Here is a 20,393-nt window from a genome sequence, read left to right as displayed (position 1 = left end):
GACACCAAGCACTTACCTCCCTAGCAACTTGTGCTTCAGTCCCATAATATCCATCACTCAAATCCTTGTCTCTCCACTGGATACTGTTCCTCATCTGCATGTCTGTTGTTTGAAGTCTACCAACTCTGTGTTGTCTGTCTTTCCTCTGTCATATCCATCACTCAGTCACTCCCTAGTTGCTGGTGCTCATCTGTCATGTCGGTTACTTGGCGTTTATCCTCCACGCCACATTCTGTAAACAGCCATTTTCTCCTATCATGTCATCTCTTTGAGCTCTGTAGTCATGGGCCTTTTTGCTTTCTGTCCCTCCATCACAATATTCGTCACATTTGAATCCGTAACCCGAGTCTCCACCCTAGGCCCATATCCTGCCCCGCCCCCCATTATGTCCGTTACACCAAACAACTCTCCCCTCCAGGTCTATCATCTGCCTTTGAACTGTCATACCTGTTACTTTTTCCTTCTCTCCCTTCTGCCTCATTCTGCTGCACCGCTCAGCCTCTCAGATGGATATGCAATTGTGAGTCAGAGCGGGCACTGTGCTGAATATTAAATCTGAAGCCCAGACAGACATTTCTTCCTCGACAGAATCTGTTTATCTCCGAGTCATCACCATCTCTGGTGCTGCGGGCTGCATTTGCTCACCTCACCTCGTTTCTTGCAGCCATTTGATTGTGTTGACAACAGCTGCCTGTCGATGGGAGAGTGGCAATTACATTTGAAATGTGTTATTCCCACCCATGCACCCTTAAGCTGATCCTCTTTCATGTCACTGCTTTCTCCAAAAATAGCCTTCCTTTTAGCCGTTTCATATCTGATTGTCATCGCCGATTTCACTAAGGATGGCAATTTGTTTGATGAGACTACTCTTGAATTTTTTCCAGCTTGTGAAGCCTTCCAAATAAGATCCCAATGAGGCTCTTAAAGGTCATTAAAAATACATTTTGTTGTTTTGGGGGTGGGGATGACACTTTGCGTCAAACACATGTCTCGATAGAGACCTAAAAACTAAACTGCAGTGTGCTCATGCTTGTTCAGTTTTAAAGCCTATAGAAAGCAACCTTCTTCCCACAGTTACTCCTCCTTTTACAGCATGTACGGAAATGCAGTGGAGGAAAAAAAGGCATTGAATCATAAGCTGCTGTATGCATTCCCCAGTAGCTTTGACCTGTTGTCTTTATGAAGGCTCTGTAATCTATGATCTAGAAGACCAAAACTCTCCGGCGAGTGAGTAAAATACTATTAAACAGTCATAATGGACAAAAATATAAAATCGAGAATCAGCTTGTGATAGCTTATCCATTTCTCTTTGACCAACACTTTTTCAGTGTAGATTTACAATGTAAAGAGGGTTTTTTTGTTTTCTTTATTGTAATTGTAATCAATTTTGTGTCATTACTTCGACCATAACTCAGTGAAAAATAATATTTCCAAGGGACTTTTGGGCAAGATGTGGAAACTACCCATGTCATCGCGGACATTATTTCGAGCTGTTCTGCAACCTGTAAGCTTAATTTAAGTCTCTCTGGTTGTCAGCAGCTACAGCAAAACTAAATCTTTTGTGAGCATTGACTTCAGCAATTAAATGTACACTGTGCAGGGCACCAAACCAGCAATAGTAAAATATGCAGAAAAACTCCTGTCTGAGCACCTGTCGAAATGAGGAGTATATCTATGCCGAAGAAAAAGTTTTGTAAGCAAATAATTGCTCATCCTCACACTTACCCACAGAAGAAATGCGAAATACAGCTTTTTGTTACATTTTCCACATGTCAGTCTTGCTGTTTGCGCTTCGGTCAGTGGAAATGCGAGAGAATGAAAGGATGCTTTGATAGGCTGCCTGCGTGTTGTTGTTCGTCATTGGTATTCTGCACACAGGAAGAACTGGGTGCAGAGGTTCCTCCACCCTCCTTTGGGTTTTCTCCTCCAGGTCTTATCTTTGCCTGTTATGGCAATAGTTTGCAAAGTCAGTCAATCTTTAATTAACATTTTTCTACTTTATAAATAAGCATATATGTATGAAACTTTACTTTTTCCCTCTTTTTAACATAATGTTGTATCATTTAGTATTAAATGCCAGCGTTTCAGAGCAGTGAGGAACCACATAGGAGTGGCAGAGCACCACCTTTTGGAGGATGTTGTGTATTGCAATTAGGATGTGTTGTAATGCGGCAGGGAAAGCTTGATAGGCAGATTTCCTGCTCTGATATTTGAGTCTTTGTGTACTGATGCTGCATGATGATAGAACTCAGAACGTGTTTAAATTTCACGCTCATATGTTGTTCATACTGGTTTCATACTGAGCCACGTACAAAAGAGAAATGTAATACTGCAAACACAGATTTCTCTCTCTCTCCCTCACACATAAATGATAAGTTGTGGTGACTGTGTCACACCACTGGGCTTCGATCCAGCAGCGGCAAGAAATCAATGTCCACCTTCTTTTTCTTTGCATCTTTGCATCAGTGGATTTTGTCAGCAGGCAACTCAGTGGTAAGAAGCTTTTATCTAAAACACCAAAGAAATGCTTGGGAAGCTGAAAGGCTGGGGCTCCTGTATTCTCTCTCCTGTCGTGTGTAAATGCATTTCAGAGATGGCTGAGGGGGAGGCCGTGACCTTTTTCCTCAGTTCTGTTTTGACAAACTGTAGAGCCTTTTGGATATAATAATAAGTTATTACCTGCAAACTTACTCATCCATCTTGGTTTTACTTGCTAGTTGTTTATAGATCTGGGTTTTCCAGTTCCATAATTAGTGCAAAATGCGTAATAATGCCTATGTGTATATTATATCTTCAGACTTGACTTACAAGTCTTAATCAGTTCACCAATTAAATGTGATATTTGACCTCTGCCTGTCTTCATCAGCCAAACCATGTTGGAATTGAGAATTAATATCAAGCTCTCTTCCGGCCTCTGTGCACCAGACATACTCGCACTGCTGATGTTAACATTTTTCATCTCATAAATTTGTTCTGTACTAAAGAACTGACTCAGGATTTTCACCTTGCGACTGAAGGACCAGACTGAGGCTTGAAACTTGACTTGTGACTTGATTAAAGTCAGCACAGTACTTCTTCTGTAGAGCTGGAAGAGATGGAATTACAGTGTGAAGAGATTACACATTGACCAGACAGAAAACACCTACTCTCAAAAAAAAGGACCCCTTTCATTCTCCAATCTATATCAATCTTGGATGTGAACATAGAACTGGATCATTTTATTGAGTGGAGCTGTGATGATTTACCCAAAGGGGGAAAAACATCTATCCAAGAAGAAGTTTTGAATGTCTTTTAAAAGAATAATTTTAAATATTTTCACTTTAGTTTAATTTGTAAAGAAACAAGGTCATATTTTGTAGTTCAGTGCAAAGAAAAAAAGCTGATAGATGTTTCAATTCAATCAGTGATATGTTATGGTATTTCATGAGGTGGAGAATAGTCAAACTCTAAGCAGTGAAGATACTAATTTTTCCTGTTTTATATGTTAGTCTTCAATAATGCTTAATCCTACATATCCCATAGCATAAACAAAGTGTCCATCCCATTCAAGTATTCGCCGGTTTGTAACACAATCTTCATTCTAAGAAGTTACTGTTTTCATGGGCTAAATACAACTCTTCAAAAAGGCCTTTGTAACATTGAGCCACAACATTAAAACTAGTGATGGGTAAAATAAATAAATTATATACCCACCAACAGCACAATTCTCCTATGGCAGTGGCACTGAACTTTCTCGCAACTTCAAGAACCAAACTGCTCCCAGCAACAGGCAATATTTCCAAAGCCACATCACTCGCTAACTTAATTATTTTTTAGAAAGGCAGATTATGGCAGAGGAATCCTTCAACCAGTCGAGAGCCAGTGCTAATTAGCTAGCTATCTACAACTGATAAAATCTTTTGGTTGCTGTCATGTCAGCCAACAAATCCCAACAGTGTGAAATTGAAGACCAACTGTTATAAAAATTAATCAAAGCTTTGGATAGATCTGCCGCTGTTAACATCATAACTTGTATATGTGTCACGTAACAACAGAGCGATTGACAGGCTTTGCAACTCAGATCACCAAATACGAGAATAAATCATTTTTGGGAACTATCACACCAAAAGATGTTGTTGAGAACTCAGCGTGATGTCAGTGTCTCTTCTCGTGGGCCCCTGCACTGCATTACAACGGTGTTATCAGCTCTCGCTCCCATGGGTATACTTGGGTCCGCTAAGCATGCTGCTGATGGTGGCACGGGGACCTTTCATTATCGCCACGTCTCATAGCTTTACACAGAGCTACTATCAGTAGGTGGTTCTGCCATATGGAGGTAATTTCAGCTTATGAGTTGCAACAACAAAAAATGTCCCAGTGGGACAGACAGATATTGGACCCACGCTTTCATTTAAATGGTGAATAGAACTGTGCTGCATGACATTTTAAATCAAATGTAGTATTTTCAGTCACCAATTTGATCGCAGGGACTGCAGATAAAGATGTAGGTTGTAGCTTATGTGAAATCAGAGAGCAGGAAGATTTTTCCAGAGTTTAGTTTACTGATAAGGTGTTAGTTTATGTCTCTGTATAATGTGTGTGTGTTTGTCTTTCTGCAGGCATACCGTTTCCTTGCCTTCAATAAAAAGCTGGGGTTGAGTGGACGCCCAGAGAGGCCAGTGGGCTGCATTGGGACCTGTAAGGTATTTGAATATGCACACACGTACCCACAGTCATGTAAGTACATCTCAATACATGTGCTTACTGTACATATGTGCTCCATGAGACTTTGCACAGGTCATGGGTGACCATTAACCTAACAAACCTCCCACATATTGATCCACATAAATATTCCAGAGCTTCGCAATATGGCAAAAATTATTCAGCTCCACGAGTGCTTTCCTTCTTTATTCATACACTATGCATCAGTGAACGCTGAGGTTTTGCGTAGTCTCAGGCGTTATTGCATTTTAATGTGCTAAGTTGCTGTCCAGCAGCCTGTGTGCTTTGTCCGGGTATGTGCATGTTGTGTAGCTGTTACATATTAGCATTTCTAATGTCCATGTTTGCGTGGCGTTAATGTTTCTTGCTGGTGTTGTTTGCGGTTTCTTGCAAATGAAGAACATAGTACAACTAAATAAGTTGAGCTATAACAGCCTCCTCAAACAAAAGCATTGCCAAACAAATGAATCATGTCTCCCAACGCATTGCTAAGACAATATAATAATGGAACATTTATGGGGAAGATGGCTGACTGCCAGAGGACATTATCATTATCAGTGTGTGTGCCCCTGTGAAAATCTGTATGTGTGAAAAGGAGCTTTCTACCAGTTGTGTGAATGTGCTGCATCAGTGTGTGTTATCAAGAGTGATTGTGTAACTCCTGTGTGCCCCCTCTGTCTTAGGATTGATGGCATGTTTTATACGCTATCCAGAATAATGTATATGTGGCTTCTTGTGAGCTATCCGTCTTCTAATGCAGCTGTTTGTTTGCGTGTGTGTGTGCGTGTGTGCGTGTGTGTGTGCGCGCGTGCTCGTTTCCCTCTAGATTTATCGTATCCTGGGCAAGACGGTGGTGTGTTACCCAATAGTGTTTGATCTAAGTGACTTCTACTTGTCCCAAGATGTTATGCTGCTGATTGATGACATTAAGGTAAGTCAGAGTCACATTATGGAGCTTACCAATGTCACGAGTCCACAACTTACAAGATTTTATGTGCTTACACAACTTAAATAACTGAGATATATTCAGCTTGTCTGGTTTAAAGAGTCTGTTTTTTAAAAAGGCAAGAAATCTGTAATTTAATGTGATTTCTTACTGCTTTCACTTGGCCCAATAGAAAAGGCACACGCTGTCATAGACTGCTTAATGCTAGGACTGATAGTGGCTACAGTTATCACTGGCTTTTCAATAGCTAATCTTCAATAGTTGGTGCAAAGTAGCCTCTTACCACTGAACATTTTTGAATCAGGAGATGTACAAAGTGCAGGTAGCCAAAATATTTAGCACATTCAACTGTTATCATTTGTATACTCAGATCTCTCAGCCGTGGTGGTAATTCATGGAAGGTTCAGAACTTGTTGTTCTTTTTTAATTACTTTAAAAATGTCAGACTTTCTGATTATTTCCATATTTCCATAAAAAGACTAATGATATTAATATGGTTGCATACTTTCAGGACTGCTCTATATATGCACTACATACATCAGTGTCTGACACTGATTGCCAGCTAAGAATGGCTTATCAGCATTAATTGGCACCTGCCACTGAAAAACGGTAGGAGCGTATGACTGCAGGAATTGGCATATACCAAGACTGAAATATTAATTAAAGGAAATTATCAGGCAGTCTATACCTAAGTTTCCTATGTGGTCATTAAGCCGCTGTTGTACTTTTTAATATGTAACAACTGTCAAAGAATTTAAACCCAGAGTGAACTTTAGAAATACCACAGATTCAAGCTGAAAGTTGAATCTTTGTACTGGAAGTATGAAATGGTGTCTGTGTGTTTGTGTGTGTCTGTGTGTCCAGAACACCCTGCAGTTCATCAAACAGTGCTGGAAGATGCCAGGGCGTCCTCTCTTCCTCGTTCTCATCCGTGAGGATAACATCAAGTAATATTTACACTCTATAATAGTCCTTTTGTCGTTTTTTTGTGGTCTTCCTGCTGTATGATCGCTTTCTCAAAGCACTCTCCCTTCTCCAATCTCGTCATACATCACTCACTATCTCATCTTCTGTCTAACATCCGACTCAAGCTTGCAACAAAATGTCTTGACAGAGAATTTATTTCGCTTTTTTTCCCCATCAATCATGTTTCTGTTTCTCCTCCTCCCCTCCATTTTTTCCCTTCAGTATGTACTATCTGTCTTTATAGCAGAAAGGTGCTACTGCACATTTGCTTGCTGATTGGGTGATAATGTTTCTCATTTGTATCACTATAACCTGGCTGGTGGGCTGATTACAGTAGTATTGACCGTTATCCAGGGAGCCATATGTTAAATGTGCTACAAACGTTTAAGCAGCCACGCTACAGCATCTGGAATGAGTCAGTGGGCTCTCATAGAAACAATTCAATAGTCTTTAGTTTGCTATTGATTGGGATTATGACCTGTCTAGGGGTCAACAACATACCAGATAAAGCACTGAGTATACTCATTTGATCTGAAGCTTTAGTTGCATACAATTAGTGTGTTTAATACAGATATTATGTCTGGAATAAAATCAGTGATACTTGTGATGAAAGGAGAGAGAGCTTATCACAATATTTTAACTTCTGTCTCATCAGAGGAAGCCGCTTTAACCCAGTCTTGGACATGCTGGCCTCATTCAAGAAGGGCAGCATCGGAGAAGTCAAAGTTCATGTTGACAGACTTCAGGTTTGTGGATCCGGTTAATTATGTTTTTGTTTGCAGTGCAAATGTCAAAGATATGCTTTAATCAACACTTAAACAATCAAACTGGTCAACTAAATGAAAAAACCCACACAAAAGTTGAACATGACCTGCAGCACCGAAGCTTTCTACAGTAGTTGGATCCAGTTAGATCAAACAGATTTAATCCTGGCAACTCTCATTGCAAAGCGAGGGCGATTTCTGTCTGTGCCCATTAGAGACTATAGCAGGTAACTGTCTGGTGAATTCACAGTGAGGCCAGTGGGTATCGTGTGTTCTGCATCCTGCACACACTAATCAGGTAGCTTGCTCACCTAAACCTAATGGAGTCTTTCCACTTGAAACCTGAAATGGACTATGTCCACTTGAGGCACTGTGAACAATGACCTGAAATGGTTTTCCAACATGGCCTGGATTTTATGTGTGAAACAGCAAAAGCAATGTGAGGCAAGTTTCTTTGACACTGAGATACTAGCTACTATCTCTCCATCCATCCATTTGCTTCCGCTTATCCTTTTCAGGGTCGCGGGGGTTGCTGGAGCTTATCCCAGCTGGCATAGGGCGAGGAGCGGGGTACACCCTGGACAGGTTGCCAGTCTGTCGTAGGGCTAACATAGCCCTACTATCTAGTTTAATGTAATTGCTTTGACTGCATTTTGTAGTTATTCAAAATAATTCTTGTCAAAATATGAAATGTAACAAAAATAGACAGATACAGCAGCACATCGTAAGCTGACATGATACTGAAACAGGATGGTAGATTTAGTGCTAGACACCAGTGAACATAAAAGGCTATTGCAGTTGATAGCTTGACTTTATTATGATTTTATTTCATAGGATTATATCTGAATACTTAAGAGAGGCCACTGGGCATGTATTTGGTTAGGTTTGGTTCTTCTTATGTGTTGAACACGTTGAATATATTTCATATCATATCATATATTTCTACAACTAGAACCTCTCTTTCTTGTGTGATCATCAGAATGGGTCAATCCTACATTTAACTGATCAATCATGCTCTTAGATTCACATATTCTTACATTTCCAAGCAAGCACAGAATCAATATCACCACTACTTTTCCTCCACTTTTGATTGTTTGCTTATTGTGGGGGCTTTTATAAAAGCAGCCGTAGAGACAGAAGTATACAGGCTGCTCCCTTCTTTTAGCTCAACAGATATTACAAATAAAGGGATATATATAAAGGGATAGAAAAAAGCTGCTTTATTTTGCTGGTGCCTTGTCCATATTATATCTCAATTTGGTGCATCATGGAAATCTTCGTAGGGCTATTCCCAAATTTACAGTTAACCTTAAAGCTAACCTGTAGATCATCCTCAGTTTTAACTGCATGGTTCAAATATGTCTACATTGAATGATTTTGAACACAGTATTCATGATTTCAAAAACCCAGAAAATTAGGCCAAGGTAGAACCAGGATTATTTGCACACTGGTAACTTTGCAAAGTTTATGACAGTTTTCTAACTTAAACTTCACTTCCAGTGTGTTTGTGGTGTTCAGCAGAGACTTCCTCATATGATCCTTTCTTTTTCTTTTTTTGCTTTCAAGTTTTTCCTTCCCTTTGCCTATTTGCCATTCGCAACACAGCTAACTCCTACAGCTTTGAAACATTTGCTCTTCATCATCTCATTGTTATGGGGAGCAGGATGGCTCCTCTCCTACGCCTCTTATTTTTGTTTTGGAGTTAACTTCAGTTGGAATGGCTAATATCACATTTAGACCACAGGAGAAAGGCAAACCGAACTGCACTCCTACACAGCTATGCTTTTAAAATGCTCAAACTTTTATCATCGCATTACCGTGTAAGACACTCACTTGTCACTGCAACAGTACACATTTGTAAAAATTGTAAGCGTGAACTTATTGCACACCTTACTACTCCATTTGTTATCTGGTACAAACTGCATTATTTAAACGGTTGTTTTGTAAACCGAGTAACCCGACAAACTTCCCCTCTGGGATCTATGCAGCTCCTGAGTAGGCTTTTAGAAGTACTTTGTCAGTGCAGTACTGCAGAATCTCTTGAATGCTAAATTCACCAAAAAAAAAAAAAGTCACTTGACAATTTCTTTGATGTGCACTGTCCTTATCAATCATTTAGACCCTGATATCTGGGGCATTTGTGGAGCAACTGGACTTCCTGCGTATCAACGAAGCAGAGTAAGAGTCCCTCTAGTGTTTATGCTCCCTTTGACAGATGTCAGTGTTTTTGCCATAATTACTGCATAAATCAAAGTGTCTAAGTGATACCAGCTTTATTTTCATTTACTGCTTTAAATGTGAAAGCAAAGCTGCGGATAACACAAAAAATATAATTTGTCTGTATCTGTATCTGTGTGTGTGTGAACAGGATCCCAGAGTTTAAAAGCTTTGAGGAGCTGGAGCTGCCTAAGCACTCCAAGGTGAAAAGACAAACAAGCACGCCCAACGTCTCCGACCTGGAGCAGCAGCCTGAGATTAATGTGGAGGAGTGGCAGAACAAGTCCACCAATGAGATCATTCAGAAGTTCCATGTGAGTTGTTCAAAAAGTACCCAAAAATAACACATTCTCTTAACTAAAGAGAACTGTGAATAAAATGGGCAGGGCATAAACTTTTCCTCACTGTTGTCGCTATAGCTGCTAATTAAATGGTAATCTTTTATCCGAACAGCATTACCAAGACTGGCAGAAGCCCCTCCAGCTCTTCCTTCTATGCCATGTCTGACTTAATCAGTGTCGTGCCTGTTGTCACTGATGCATGCTCAGCTTTGTTCCCCCCGGGGTCTTTGCCTCTGCTTTCCCAGAACAGAGCCCTACTGTCAAACAGAAATGATCTAGGCTGAAATGTTTAACTATACTGTTTTTGTATGGAAGGCTCATCATCCCTTTCATCTGAATGTGTATCATTGTAAAGGACTGTGACTGCTTGGCAAGTCAGGCTCAGCTTGCTAGCATCCTTCTGAGGAGAGAAGGATCTGACTTCCTTGCCAAAGATGGTAAGCACTCGCATTGTGAGCTAGAGAGCAACTAAAAGCTGTACTTTCACAAATTAACAGCAAATCTGTTTAAATCGAGGAATTTCCACTTCCCAGTTTTGCCTGACATCATCTAAACTGTTTTCTACCTTAAAAATTGATGCATTCATCAGTTACATCTTATTAATTTAAATACAACTCTATTTCTCTTTGAAGTTTTTTTTAACGTCTGAACGTTTTGTTGTAATTATAGAGAACATGATGGAAGAATTGGAGAGAATCTACAGAAGAGCTGGCAGCCGAAAACTTTGGTCTGATATTCTCACACACACACACACACACATGCACTATTAAAATCTGTTCATAGACCTTTTTGCAGCAGTTCAGCCTTCTGTTCCTACATTTCTTTGGATTACATTATATTTGTCCTGATTTGATTTTCGGTTTTTGCCTTTGCTAACATTCTTCGTGTGTGTAATAAAAGAACTTGGAATGGAGTTTGAAAATTGAATGAGATGTGAACTATATGAGGATTTTTCTCTGTACTTTAGCGAGGGTTCTTTTAAGCAGTTGCTTGTATATAGACCTGTTGTGTAATCTTCATAAACACTTCAAAATAACTGTCATTTAATCTGGCTGAACTGTAGGCTGGCAGTGCGCCATGCTGCAGCTATTACCAAGAAGTTTGCCAGCTCTATAGCTCCTCACATCACCACAATTCTGGTGCATGGGAAACAGGTAATGTTCAGGCAGAGATGGAGTCAAGTCCGTGCATGAGTAGCACCGGTTAGTTGGCTAGCTTGCTGTCGAAAAAGCTTTCCTAGAGCTGTGTGAGGTTCAGCCCATCCACACTTTGGATTCTTCTTAGGCAGGTCATTTAGAGGTGTGAAAGAAAACATTAAACTGAATTTGGAGTTCATTCTTTTTTAAACAAGTTCAATAAATATGCATAAAACTTATACAATGCTTACAATATGTGAACATAAGCAGTGGCCACTTAATGCCCCTAGAGTTATCTAGCTATTAGAGATGTGTTTAAAAGAATAAGATTTAGCATCTTAGTGTTATTTAATTGACTAGCAGGTGTTGGAAAAACACGAATAGGCTAATATCTTAGCATATCAAGGAGATAAACGTATTCCTAGTGAAACCACTGGGGTTAGAAATATAGAACATAGCTAACTCTCACACAGTCGTCAGTTTGGATGAGGCAGCTTTGCCAAGCTAGCAGGCGGCTTGACACAGGCTGTACGGGCTTTCTCTCTCCATTAACCATCACAGTGGCTCGCCCTTCACTTCTGCTGTTTTGATATACATATATAATTTATTTTTTAGCATCACATGTTTCTCTAAGGCTGGCTGTATACTGCAAATGAAACAGAATTTGACTTGCAGCCACAGGTCCAATTTATTTGTTTGCTAGATGAAAGTGCTTCATAGCTACTGCGGGAGCTGGCAACACACATAATGTAATATTAGAACAAATGTGGTATAAAATTTGTGGAATACATAACTGAGCCAAATTGACTGCCTTTTTCTGTGTCTGTTGTTAGATCTTGCACAACAGATGCACAGAAGGCATTCAGTAATTTTTGAAATAATATACGGGTCTTCTAAGGCAATGATATGGGTAAATGAAAACATCAAATCAGGGTACAGTGTTTTATGTTGTCAAGAAATCTCTGCATTTCTCTTTTTGATCTTTGTCTATAAAACTGCCAAAATTCCTTTTTGTTTGTGGTGTACTGCTGGCCTGTCTCACAAAAAACTGACCAAATACTACAAATGGTTGTCACAACTTGTGAGCTTTTGTTCCCCTCGGTGTTTTTATTTGATTTTGTATCCAGTTGCCTGAAATGACAACTTTTATTGTATGCTGTTTTTTGTTAATTAATAGGATTTTAGCATAAAGAAATTTGATTATGCTGTCAAGTTAAAAAAAAATTGTCTGCAGGCAGGTTTTCAGCTTGCTGGCAAATGGCATCAATACTCAGTTCAATTTACTTTCTCATTTACCTAACATGGGCCAGGAAGTGAAGCTTGAAATAGGTTCCCCAACAAAGCATCGGTGGATTGACACCACATCATGCCTTCTAAACGTTAAAGCTTTGTTACCTTTTTTATTCATTGTATTCAAGATGTGCCCTTGTATTTCTGCAGGTTTAAGCACTGAATAACTCTACAGATACACACACACACACACGCTTTCACACAGAAACACACACAAAAAAGATATTCGCAGCATATAATAAGAGGAGGTTGTGTTTCAGCTGATTATATCCATGCCCCCCATTAATTAAGTATTCCATGTGTTCCCTGCTTCTGTGTTGTGGATGTGTGTCGATAGCAGGCTTGGTTGTGGGCTACCATGTGAAGATTTGTGAACAGTTTGTGTGCTGATTTTTTCCTCATAGGATTCCTGCAGGCCCGAGGAGGCAGTTTGAAGGTTGCGCTGAATCCTGAACAATGCAATCAGAAATTAGTGAACATTAAAATATTTTAGGAGATGACAAACTTTTAGATGTTATTTATAGGGACACATTTTCTAGTCATGTGTTTGACTTTTAGATTTAGATTGGTGATTTATGGTTGGTTTACACAGCTTGTGTATGTATGTGTAGCTGTATATATCTGTATATATATGTATGTGTGTGTGTGTGTGTGTGTGTGGGTGGGTGAATTAATTGTGTTGCTTACATTGTTGAAATATACATTGCTGTGCTTGAGAGTCACCATCTACCAGAACCAAATTCCTTGTATGTGTCTGTGCATATACATGGCCAATGAACGCGATTCTGATTCTGATTTAATACTTTAAAGAGTATTTAATCAAATATTGGAAGAATTGCAATGATTATAAATTTATTTTTTTAAACTTTAATTAAATGAGGCTGCAGTCTTAGCTGTTAGTCATTATCTGTCGTGGTGTAAAGAATGTTCTTGTGTCTTTTCGCCCACTAGGTCTGTTGTCCGTCTTGCTGCCAGTCTGTTATCTAAGCTAGTGGACAGCCTTGCCCCCAGTATTACTAGTGTTTTAGTGCATGGCAAGCAGGTAAGTGGACACACAGACTGCAGGGCCTGATTAGTGACAATCCTTTCGGCAAATTATGTCTGAAAAAATGTTGGTGGCATGTTGGGATAATAATTTTAATGTTCACTGATTAGGAAAAAAATTAAAGTTGAAATATTTGGTTTAAAGCTCCTCAAGCTGTCGTCCTGTGGGAATTGCTTAGGCCAGCTGCATGCTCATATCAATCATCACAGCTCGCCTCCATTGTGTGTCCATATAAGCTGTAGTTATAGTAGCGCTGCTGGTGTGACTACCATAGAGTCCTAATCTGCACCGTGTCTAGACACACTCCATATGCCAATTGATATATTGTGACCCGTGAATTTGCCTGATGCCACTCCCTCACGCTGGATGAGTTTCAGCGCATCATTTTCTGTCAAGTGTTATTCAGAGATTAGCCTCCTCTCAAGAGTGTCAGTTATCTTGCCTCATTTTTACCCTTCTGAGCAGTTTTAGGCATTTCATTATGCTCAAGTAGCTCAAGGTGTGAATCTGCATATAGATTGCCTACCGGAGGGAATGCTCCTCTCAACATGATTGGAAAAGCTGATTTAAAATTTGAGACGCCTGTGTTCCTCTGCTTACAATAACAGCTCAGTTGGAAAAAATAAGAGGCACCACCCCATTTAAGTCAATTCTGACTTGAGTTTTGATTAAATTTCTCGTCGTTATTGAAATCCAACAAAGCATTCCCCTTGAATTTAAACTCTGCTGTACCCAAACTTTATTTCCAGCTTGTCTTCTTTGTACTCAGTTTGAATCCATTTAGATGTATAGATGAAAGATACATCTCAGTGCTAGATTTCATCAGCTGAAGACGAGAGTAAAAGCGTGTCCTCTCATCAGTTAGACTGCTGAGGTGTAATTTTCTTGAGATGGCTTCAGAAGAAACAAATACAAAAGTGGAATCTTGAGATCTGTAATTTTTCCTACTCACTTTTATGTGACTCTGAGAGAGGAGGCCAATTTTAGATTGATGGAAAAAGGATACTTGTAAGAATTACACCTTAGAGAAGTACTGCGCTCATGCTCGCCTCTGCACATACACACTTTTGCAGATTTGCCGGACTGCAAAACTTTCTAACCAACGTGATGTTTGCTGTCTGTGTGTACATATGTATGTGTCTGTGGTGTTTCCTGTGATTACCAGGTGACCCTTGGTCTATTTGGACACGAGGAAGAGGTGATCTCTAACCCACTGTCTCCAGGGGTGATCCAGGGCATCATCTACAGCAAATGCTCCCCTTATGGTGGGGAGCGGGAGGCTGTTCTGCAGCAAGAGATGGTCATCCACATCGGATGCATTATCTCCAACAACCCTGAGCTGTTCAGTGGCATGATCAAGATCAGAGTCGGGTAACCCAAGTGTATTTAGTGAAGCTAGATGAATTTGAGCAGGATGGGGCAGCTGTAATTCTTCCCTCCCTGCTGTTCATTCTAGTACAAACTATAGAAAGAAGCCCTCATGTTAGCTAATCAAAGCAGTAATAGCAGCACAAGGTGACACGTTTGATCAAGAAATTACTTAATATTAGTTATTTTTGGACATATCCATTCTTTCTCAGACCAAGGCTGTGACATATAAAAACTTTACAAAAACACTGGAGAGCACAAGAAGGTGGCATTGTAAATAAGTTAAGCAAGCTGTAAAAAATGGCTTCTCACAAGGGGCACAGTCAGAAATTATGCGTTGTTTTCCAGCTCATTAAAATGAAAAAGCACATGTACCTGTGGCAGATTTGACTTCATCCTTGTTTTTTTTTTTTTTTTTAAACCTTTGAATTATCTGCATCCTGTGTGTGAGCATGAATAAAACCCTGTGAAGGTGTAATCCCAGCAGACTAAAAAGGCAGTTTTTTACCTGTGCACTTGACTATTGTCTGCAGTTACACTAAACAGTGATGGATTAGAACTTATTTTATCAGTTATATACGTGTGAATCAATTTATCCCTAAGTGATCATATTGATGTGAGCTGTGCAGGGCTCAGTGCCACCATTGATAACAGCACATGTGTATTATGTGGACTTCCAGATGGATTGTCCAGGCTATGAAACATGAACTGAAGATCGTGGCAGGAGACATGCCACCCCAGGACATCTACCAGCTCTCCCCCAGCGACATCAAGCAGCTTCTGCTGGACGTGCTGCAGCCGCAGCACACTGGCAGGTATTCTCTCTCTTTCACTCACACACGAACACGCATCGTACAAACACACATTATCGCACTTTATCAAGAGCGTCATCCATGCTTTCTCCTTATATTAACTCACAGATCTGCCTTTGAAGATGCTGTGTCTTTATCTTAATGCCTCTACTTTTTGTATAATCTTTTTGACTTTAATTATTTTCTTCTTTCTTGTCTACATTCATATCTTATTATCTGCGGCTGCCACAACCCAATTTCCCCTTGGCAATTATGAAAATCTTATCTTATCTCATCTGATCTAATACACACCAGCTCACAGACAATTTTCCTTTGGCACAAAGGCTGGCATCCTCATATTTTGCCTGTTACTAAGATGTGTTCAGCAGTTTCTTCCTCGTTTCGCCTCAGGTCTTGGCTGAACAAGCGTCAGATCGATGGCTCTCTGAACAGGACCCCTTTGGGCTTTTATGATCGTGTGTGGCAGATCCTGGAGAGGACCCCAAATGGTATTGTGGTAGCTGGGAACCACCTACCACAGGTACCCGCCTACCCCCACTTTGCTGCTAGATAATTACTCTGACCCATGCTGATTAATGATGACACTGTGTGTTGTGTGCTGTAAAAGAATCACTTTTTTTTAATCTGTGTGGAAAATTTCTGTAGGCCAGAAATTCTTTTTTGGTAAATCATTAATATGTTTGCATATGCAGGCATGACTCCCATGAAGAAATACAGAATAAGTACTTGTGCATAAGCCTTTTAATGAAACCCTTAATTGACTAAACCAACTTTAACTGTTGGTAAAGTAACTACTTTTAAAGTCTCGATAATGCTCATATGACCGCCACATGGATAGTTGCTCTGCTAAAATGTGGAAACACTGGAAATGAAGATGGCTTTCTGCACAAATGTTCTGCTTGACATGTAGTAGTAGCCTTGCCTCCTAACAGGCTTCACTGCAGGTTATAGCCCTTTGGCTCCACTGTGGCCTGAAATCTAAAGCACGTAGACACCACCACATATGGAGTTTGCTCCCCTGAGATGCATTGACAGACATTTTATGGCAGGCATTTTATTGCAGCCACCTTTAGCTGCTGCTTGTTTGGGAGTAAAGACCTGTAAAGTCTGTACACAAGCAGAATCCATGCAGTTCGCATGCATACTTTACGAAATGTGAATTAGCACTAATATCAGTAATTATGGACTAGAACCTTCATAAATATGGTGATGTCTGGACTTCTGGAGTCATTCACCGATTTTCTGTGAAGAATTATTTATAACTGCTGGTTGTTTGGTCAGTAGATTCAGTTAGTGTGACTTGATTAGCTATTTCTGCTCACAGTGTTTTAACATTATTTAAAATACAACAGGTTCATGTTATTGTGAAGTGTTTCTAGCTTAATTTGTTGAAATACATGGAAGAGTAAAGCTTTAACAAGCAACACAAACTTTTTTGATGTCTACAGTAGGTCTCATGTATACTGTAGCACTGCAGCATGACCATATTTTGCTGGTCGCAAACATGCAAAGACATGTTCCATTACATTTTTTTTCTCCCATTAATCACATTTATCTCATCTCCTATATCCTCATCTCTTTGCAGCAACCCACGTTGTCTGACATGACCATGTATGAGATGAATTTCTCCCTGCTGGTGGAGGACACGCTGAAGAACATTGTTCTGCCCGAGTACAGACAAATCATAGTGGAGGTAAACAGGCCCGTTCATCAGCACCAACAAATAGAATCAAAGTATTGAAGGATTTTACTCATCCTGGTATCGACTGTTCCTGTGGTTTACAATGATTAGATTTCAGTAATTTTGAGACTGTCTTCATTGTTATTAATATTAACGTCTTGCCCTCGCTCCGGTTGCCCATAGTTGCTGATGGTGGTGTCCATAGTTCTGGAGAGGAACCCGGAGTTGGAATTCAGTGAAAAGGTGGATCTGGACAATCTGGTGAAGGAAGCCTTCAGGGATTTCCAGAGAGATCGCAGCCGCTTTGAAGGAATGGAGAAACAGGTAATGTGTCTCAACCTTAGGGTGACCTGTAATATACTTTCTTTTTCCTCGTGACCTTAGTGTCTACCACAAAATTGTAACATCACCTTCTTAAATTGATCCTCTAAAATCTTTTATCTTCTGTTCCAGTTATATTAAGGTGGGTTCAATTTAATTAAATTGTTGAAGGGTTAACACTGACATTTTCCAATTCATTAGTCTTATTACATTTGTCAGATTTAATCCTGTTGATTTTTTTCCTCCTTTATTGCATCTAATTCATGAACAGCCTCTTCGTACTTGCAGCTCGTTGGTTTAGGTACTTTTTAAAGACATATTTTATCATCTGACCCTGACTTTACTTGTCCCAGGATGACATGGAGGAATTCTACAACACACCACCAGTGGGAAAGAGAGGCACCTCCAGCTACTTGACCAAGGCTGTTGTGATCCAGTTGCTGCAGGGGGATGTTAAGCCCTGCAAGGATGACCCATGCACTGTTAGTTAAATTATGAGCTTTTTTAGCCCAATACCAGTTGAAAACAGTGGACTGTCCCCCATTCTTGATATGCATTATAATGCATTATATGCATAACTTCAGTCTTCAGCAGTACCACTTTAGCAAGCTATTTTTTTCAGAGATTAGCATGTCTGCAGTTTGCTCAAGGAAATAAAAATAGCTATAAAAATAAAATTGTAATCATTAGGGATAATTCTAAAGTAGATCATGTGTTCACTTTGTTTTAGCGATACAAATTTGTGTGTTACTTGTCCAGAACAGAAGTGTTTATCCAGAGATTATTTATCTTATATCTTTACATTTTACTCATAACTAGCTAATGTCACCACACAACTAGCTAGCTCTTTTTCCCTGCTATCTGAATGTTTTTGATTAGCATATCTGCACTTTGTTTTGCAATTCATATACTGTACATCCAGGAGACTTAGCTTAACTCAGCATCTACATTCTGGTCTGCAAGAGAGAAATTGTTTATCACAAAGCTTGAACTGTTTGTTGAACTATTGCTTTATGATTTTTGATGTTGGTGCTGAGAAATTGGTTTTAAATTCTCTGCATTCTAGCTGTCAGCTATGTCAGAAATTATACTTCAGTGAGCTGTGCTAAGTAACAGCTGTGCAATACATTGTAGGTCACCAGCAATAACTTGTAGATGTTACATAGAAGTTTCAAGGTCATACTATATCAGGAGAAAGGTGGTTCTTACACTGGTGAATTTGATTCCCTGGACATCATGTGACTTATCATGCAAAGCAGAGGGCAGTAACTTCTGTCTTTATTTCATATATGGTTCATCCAAAATGTAGCAGTCTCAATCAAAATGCAGCATGGCCTTGTTAACAGGCTGGCTCTGGCTCTTTGGCATTAGAAACACATTAGAAATGTGTGCACATATTCTAAAATGTCTTTCTTTTTAATTTAGTGAATTACATAAAATTTAGAAATGTAGAATTCAAAATACAAACAAAGTTAGGTGTTTGCTGTACTCTTAAAGGAACTCTGTGTCCTCTTATTTTTGTGCATGCAGAGAATACGCATGACAATAGGTACTGTTAGCATAACAATTGTGAGGGTTTCTCTCAGTATTACAGGTCACAAAACAGAGCTTTTGCGAGGCCTTTTTTCTCCACAATAGTCCTCTTTTTGACAATGAGTACTGCTCATCCAAAGTCCGGGGACTGAGCCTCCCTAAGAAACTGATGTTTTGTTAAACGTGGGAAACAGAAAAGATTTCTGCCATCCTTAACTAGAAATGATAAGGCTCCCTTTGACTTATTTTAAAGCGTGCCTCTTTGAATATCATCACTGTGATGAATCTGCCCAACCTCGTCATGGTCTGTTTGAGTGTGTCGGTGTGTGTTCTTTGCCTCTGTCATTCAAAAGGAGTATTTTTAACTCCAAACTGTGGTTTGAAAGAATAAAGTTATCACAAAAACTACAAACATTTTTCTCTCTGTGACTTCCTGTTGTGAATTGTGCTTGTGAATGAGTAAAGAGGCCAAATGTCACTTCCAACCCCTTTGATTCTAAATATATAATTACTTTACATGAAGCTAAAATCTCATGTTTCTTATAAAACTGCAGCAGAAATGGAGTGTAACTGATATCCCCGAGGGGGTGTGTTTGGCATTGTGCTGCATCCTACCAGTTACACCCCCTCATGTTGACTGAACCCCTTATCAATCTGCATCTCAGCACTGAGTCTGCGTGAGCTGCTGTCTTGCAACACTGACTGACAGGCAGACAGGGTGGAAAAAGCCAGAGAAGATAAATGAGCTCTGCCTCATACTCGATATATTCAAGTCGACTCTGGTGAGAAGAGCTTTTGCCTGTCTTGTTGAATGAATGTTTTCCACATCGAGGCAAATCCAAAAGGAATCCCTAAGCATTAATTTAAACAAGTAACCTCAAGAAGGCTTTTCATTTCTTCCCAATTAGTTAAACACTTTGGGATGTATGATAAAGAGCCGTGCTTTCATTGAGAAAGGAGCTCTGCTTTCAAACACCAGGGAACGCCACTCATAAATAGATTACCATTCAGGCATTATGTCCTATTTTCTCATGGCCTGAATCATAAATAAGATGATATTGAGAAAAAAAAGCCTTTCTTGTATTGAAAACTAAATCATATTAGAGAGCATTGAGATGCAGCTCAGTAATATTGTACAGATGTACCGCTGAAGTCTCAAACTGATGCACCATCGGTCCACTAGAATGCAGCAGAGTCCAAGAAATGCAATTCATATAGTTTCAGTTATATTTCAAAGGTGTAACTTTCTTACCAACTTACCAAAGTAATGTC

General features: G+C 39.6%; 1 protein-coding gene across 3 annotated transcripts in view; it reads left to right on the top strand.

Annotated features, from left to right (window-relative positions):
• The window catches only part of phkb (phosphorylase kinase, beta), a 104,569-nt gene extending 85,036 nt beyond the window's left edge, over positions 1-19,533 (top strand). For 2 of the 3 annotated variants that reach the window (XM_086305483.1, XM_086305343.1), the window contains 15 exons: positions 4,599-4,682; positions 5,528-5,632; positions 6,512-6,594; positions 7,269-7,359; positions 9,497-9,555; positions 9,746-9,908; positions 10,291-10,372; positions 10,605-10,662; positions 13,313-13,403; positions 14,572-14,777; positions 15,455-15,589; positions 15,977-16,106; positions 17,172-17,279; positions 17,451-17,591; positions 17,942-19,533. In XM_086305483.1, the coding sequence (XP_086161609.1) occupies positions 4,599-4,682; positions 5,528-5,632; positions 6,512-6,594; positions 7,269-7,359; positions 9,497-9,555; positions 9,746-9,908; positions 10,291-10,372; positions 10,605-10,662; positions 13,313-13,403; positions 14,572-14,777; positions 15,455-15,589; positions 15,977-16,106; positions 17,172-17,279; positions 17,451-17,591; positions 17,942-18,079 (1,674 nt within the window). In that variant the 3' untranslated portion in view covers positions 18,080-19,533. Of the gene's footprint in view, positions 1-4,598; positions 4,683-5,527; positions 5,633-6,511; positions 6,595-7,268; positions 7,360-9,496; positions 9,556-9,745; positions 9,909-10,290; positions 10,373-10,604; positions 10,663-10,998; positions 11,090-13,312; positions 13,404-14,571; positions 14,778-15,454; positions 15,590-15,976; positions 16,107-17,171; positions 17,280-17,450; positions 17,592-17,941 lie in introns of all 3 variants that reach the window. The other variant, XM_086305406.1, reaches the window with a different exon arrangement.
• The last annotated feature ends 860 nt before the right edge of the window (positions 19,534-20,393 follow it).

This window comes from Aulonocara sp. 'chitande type north' Nkhata Bay, linkage group LG1, assembly GCF_057382095.1.
Source record: "Aulonocara sp. 'chitande type north' Nkhata Bay isolate Kocher_YH1m ecotype deep benthic linkage group LG1, A_spYH_male_GT1.1, whole genome shotgun sequence".
In the NCBI taxonomy this organism is placed as follows: Eukaryota; Metazoa; Chordata; class Actinopteri; order Cichliformes; family Cichlidae; genus Aulonocara; species Aulonocara sp. 'chitande type north' Nkhata Bay.
Note: the sequence above shows the minus strand (reverse complement) of the source record. Positions and strands in the feature narration are given on the sequence as shown.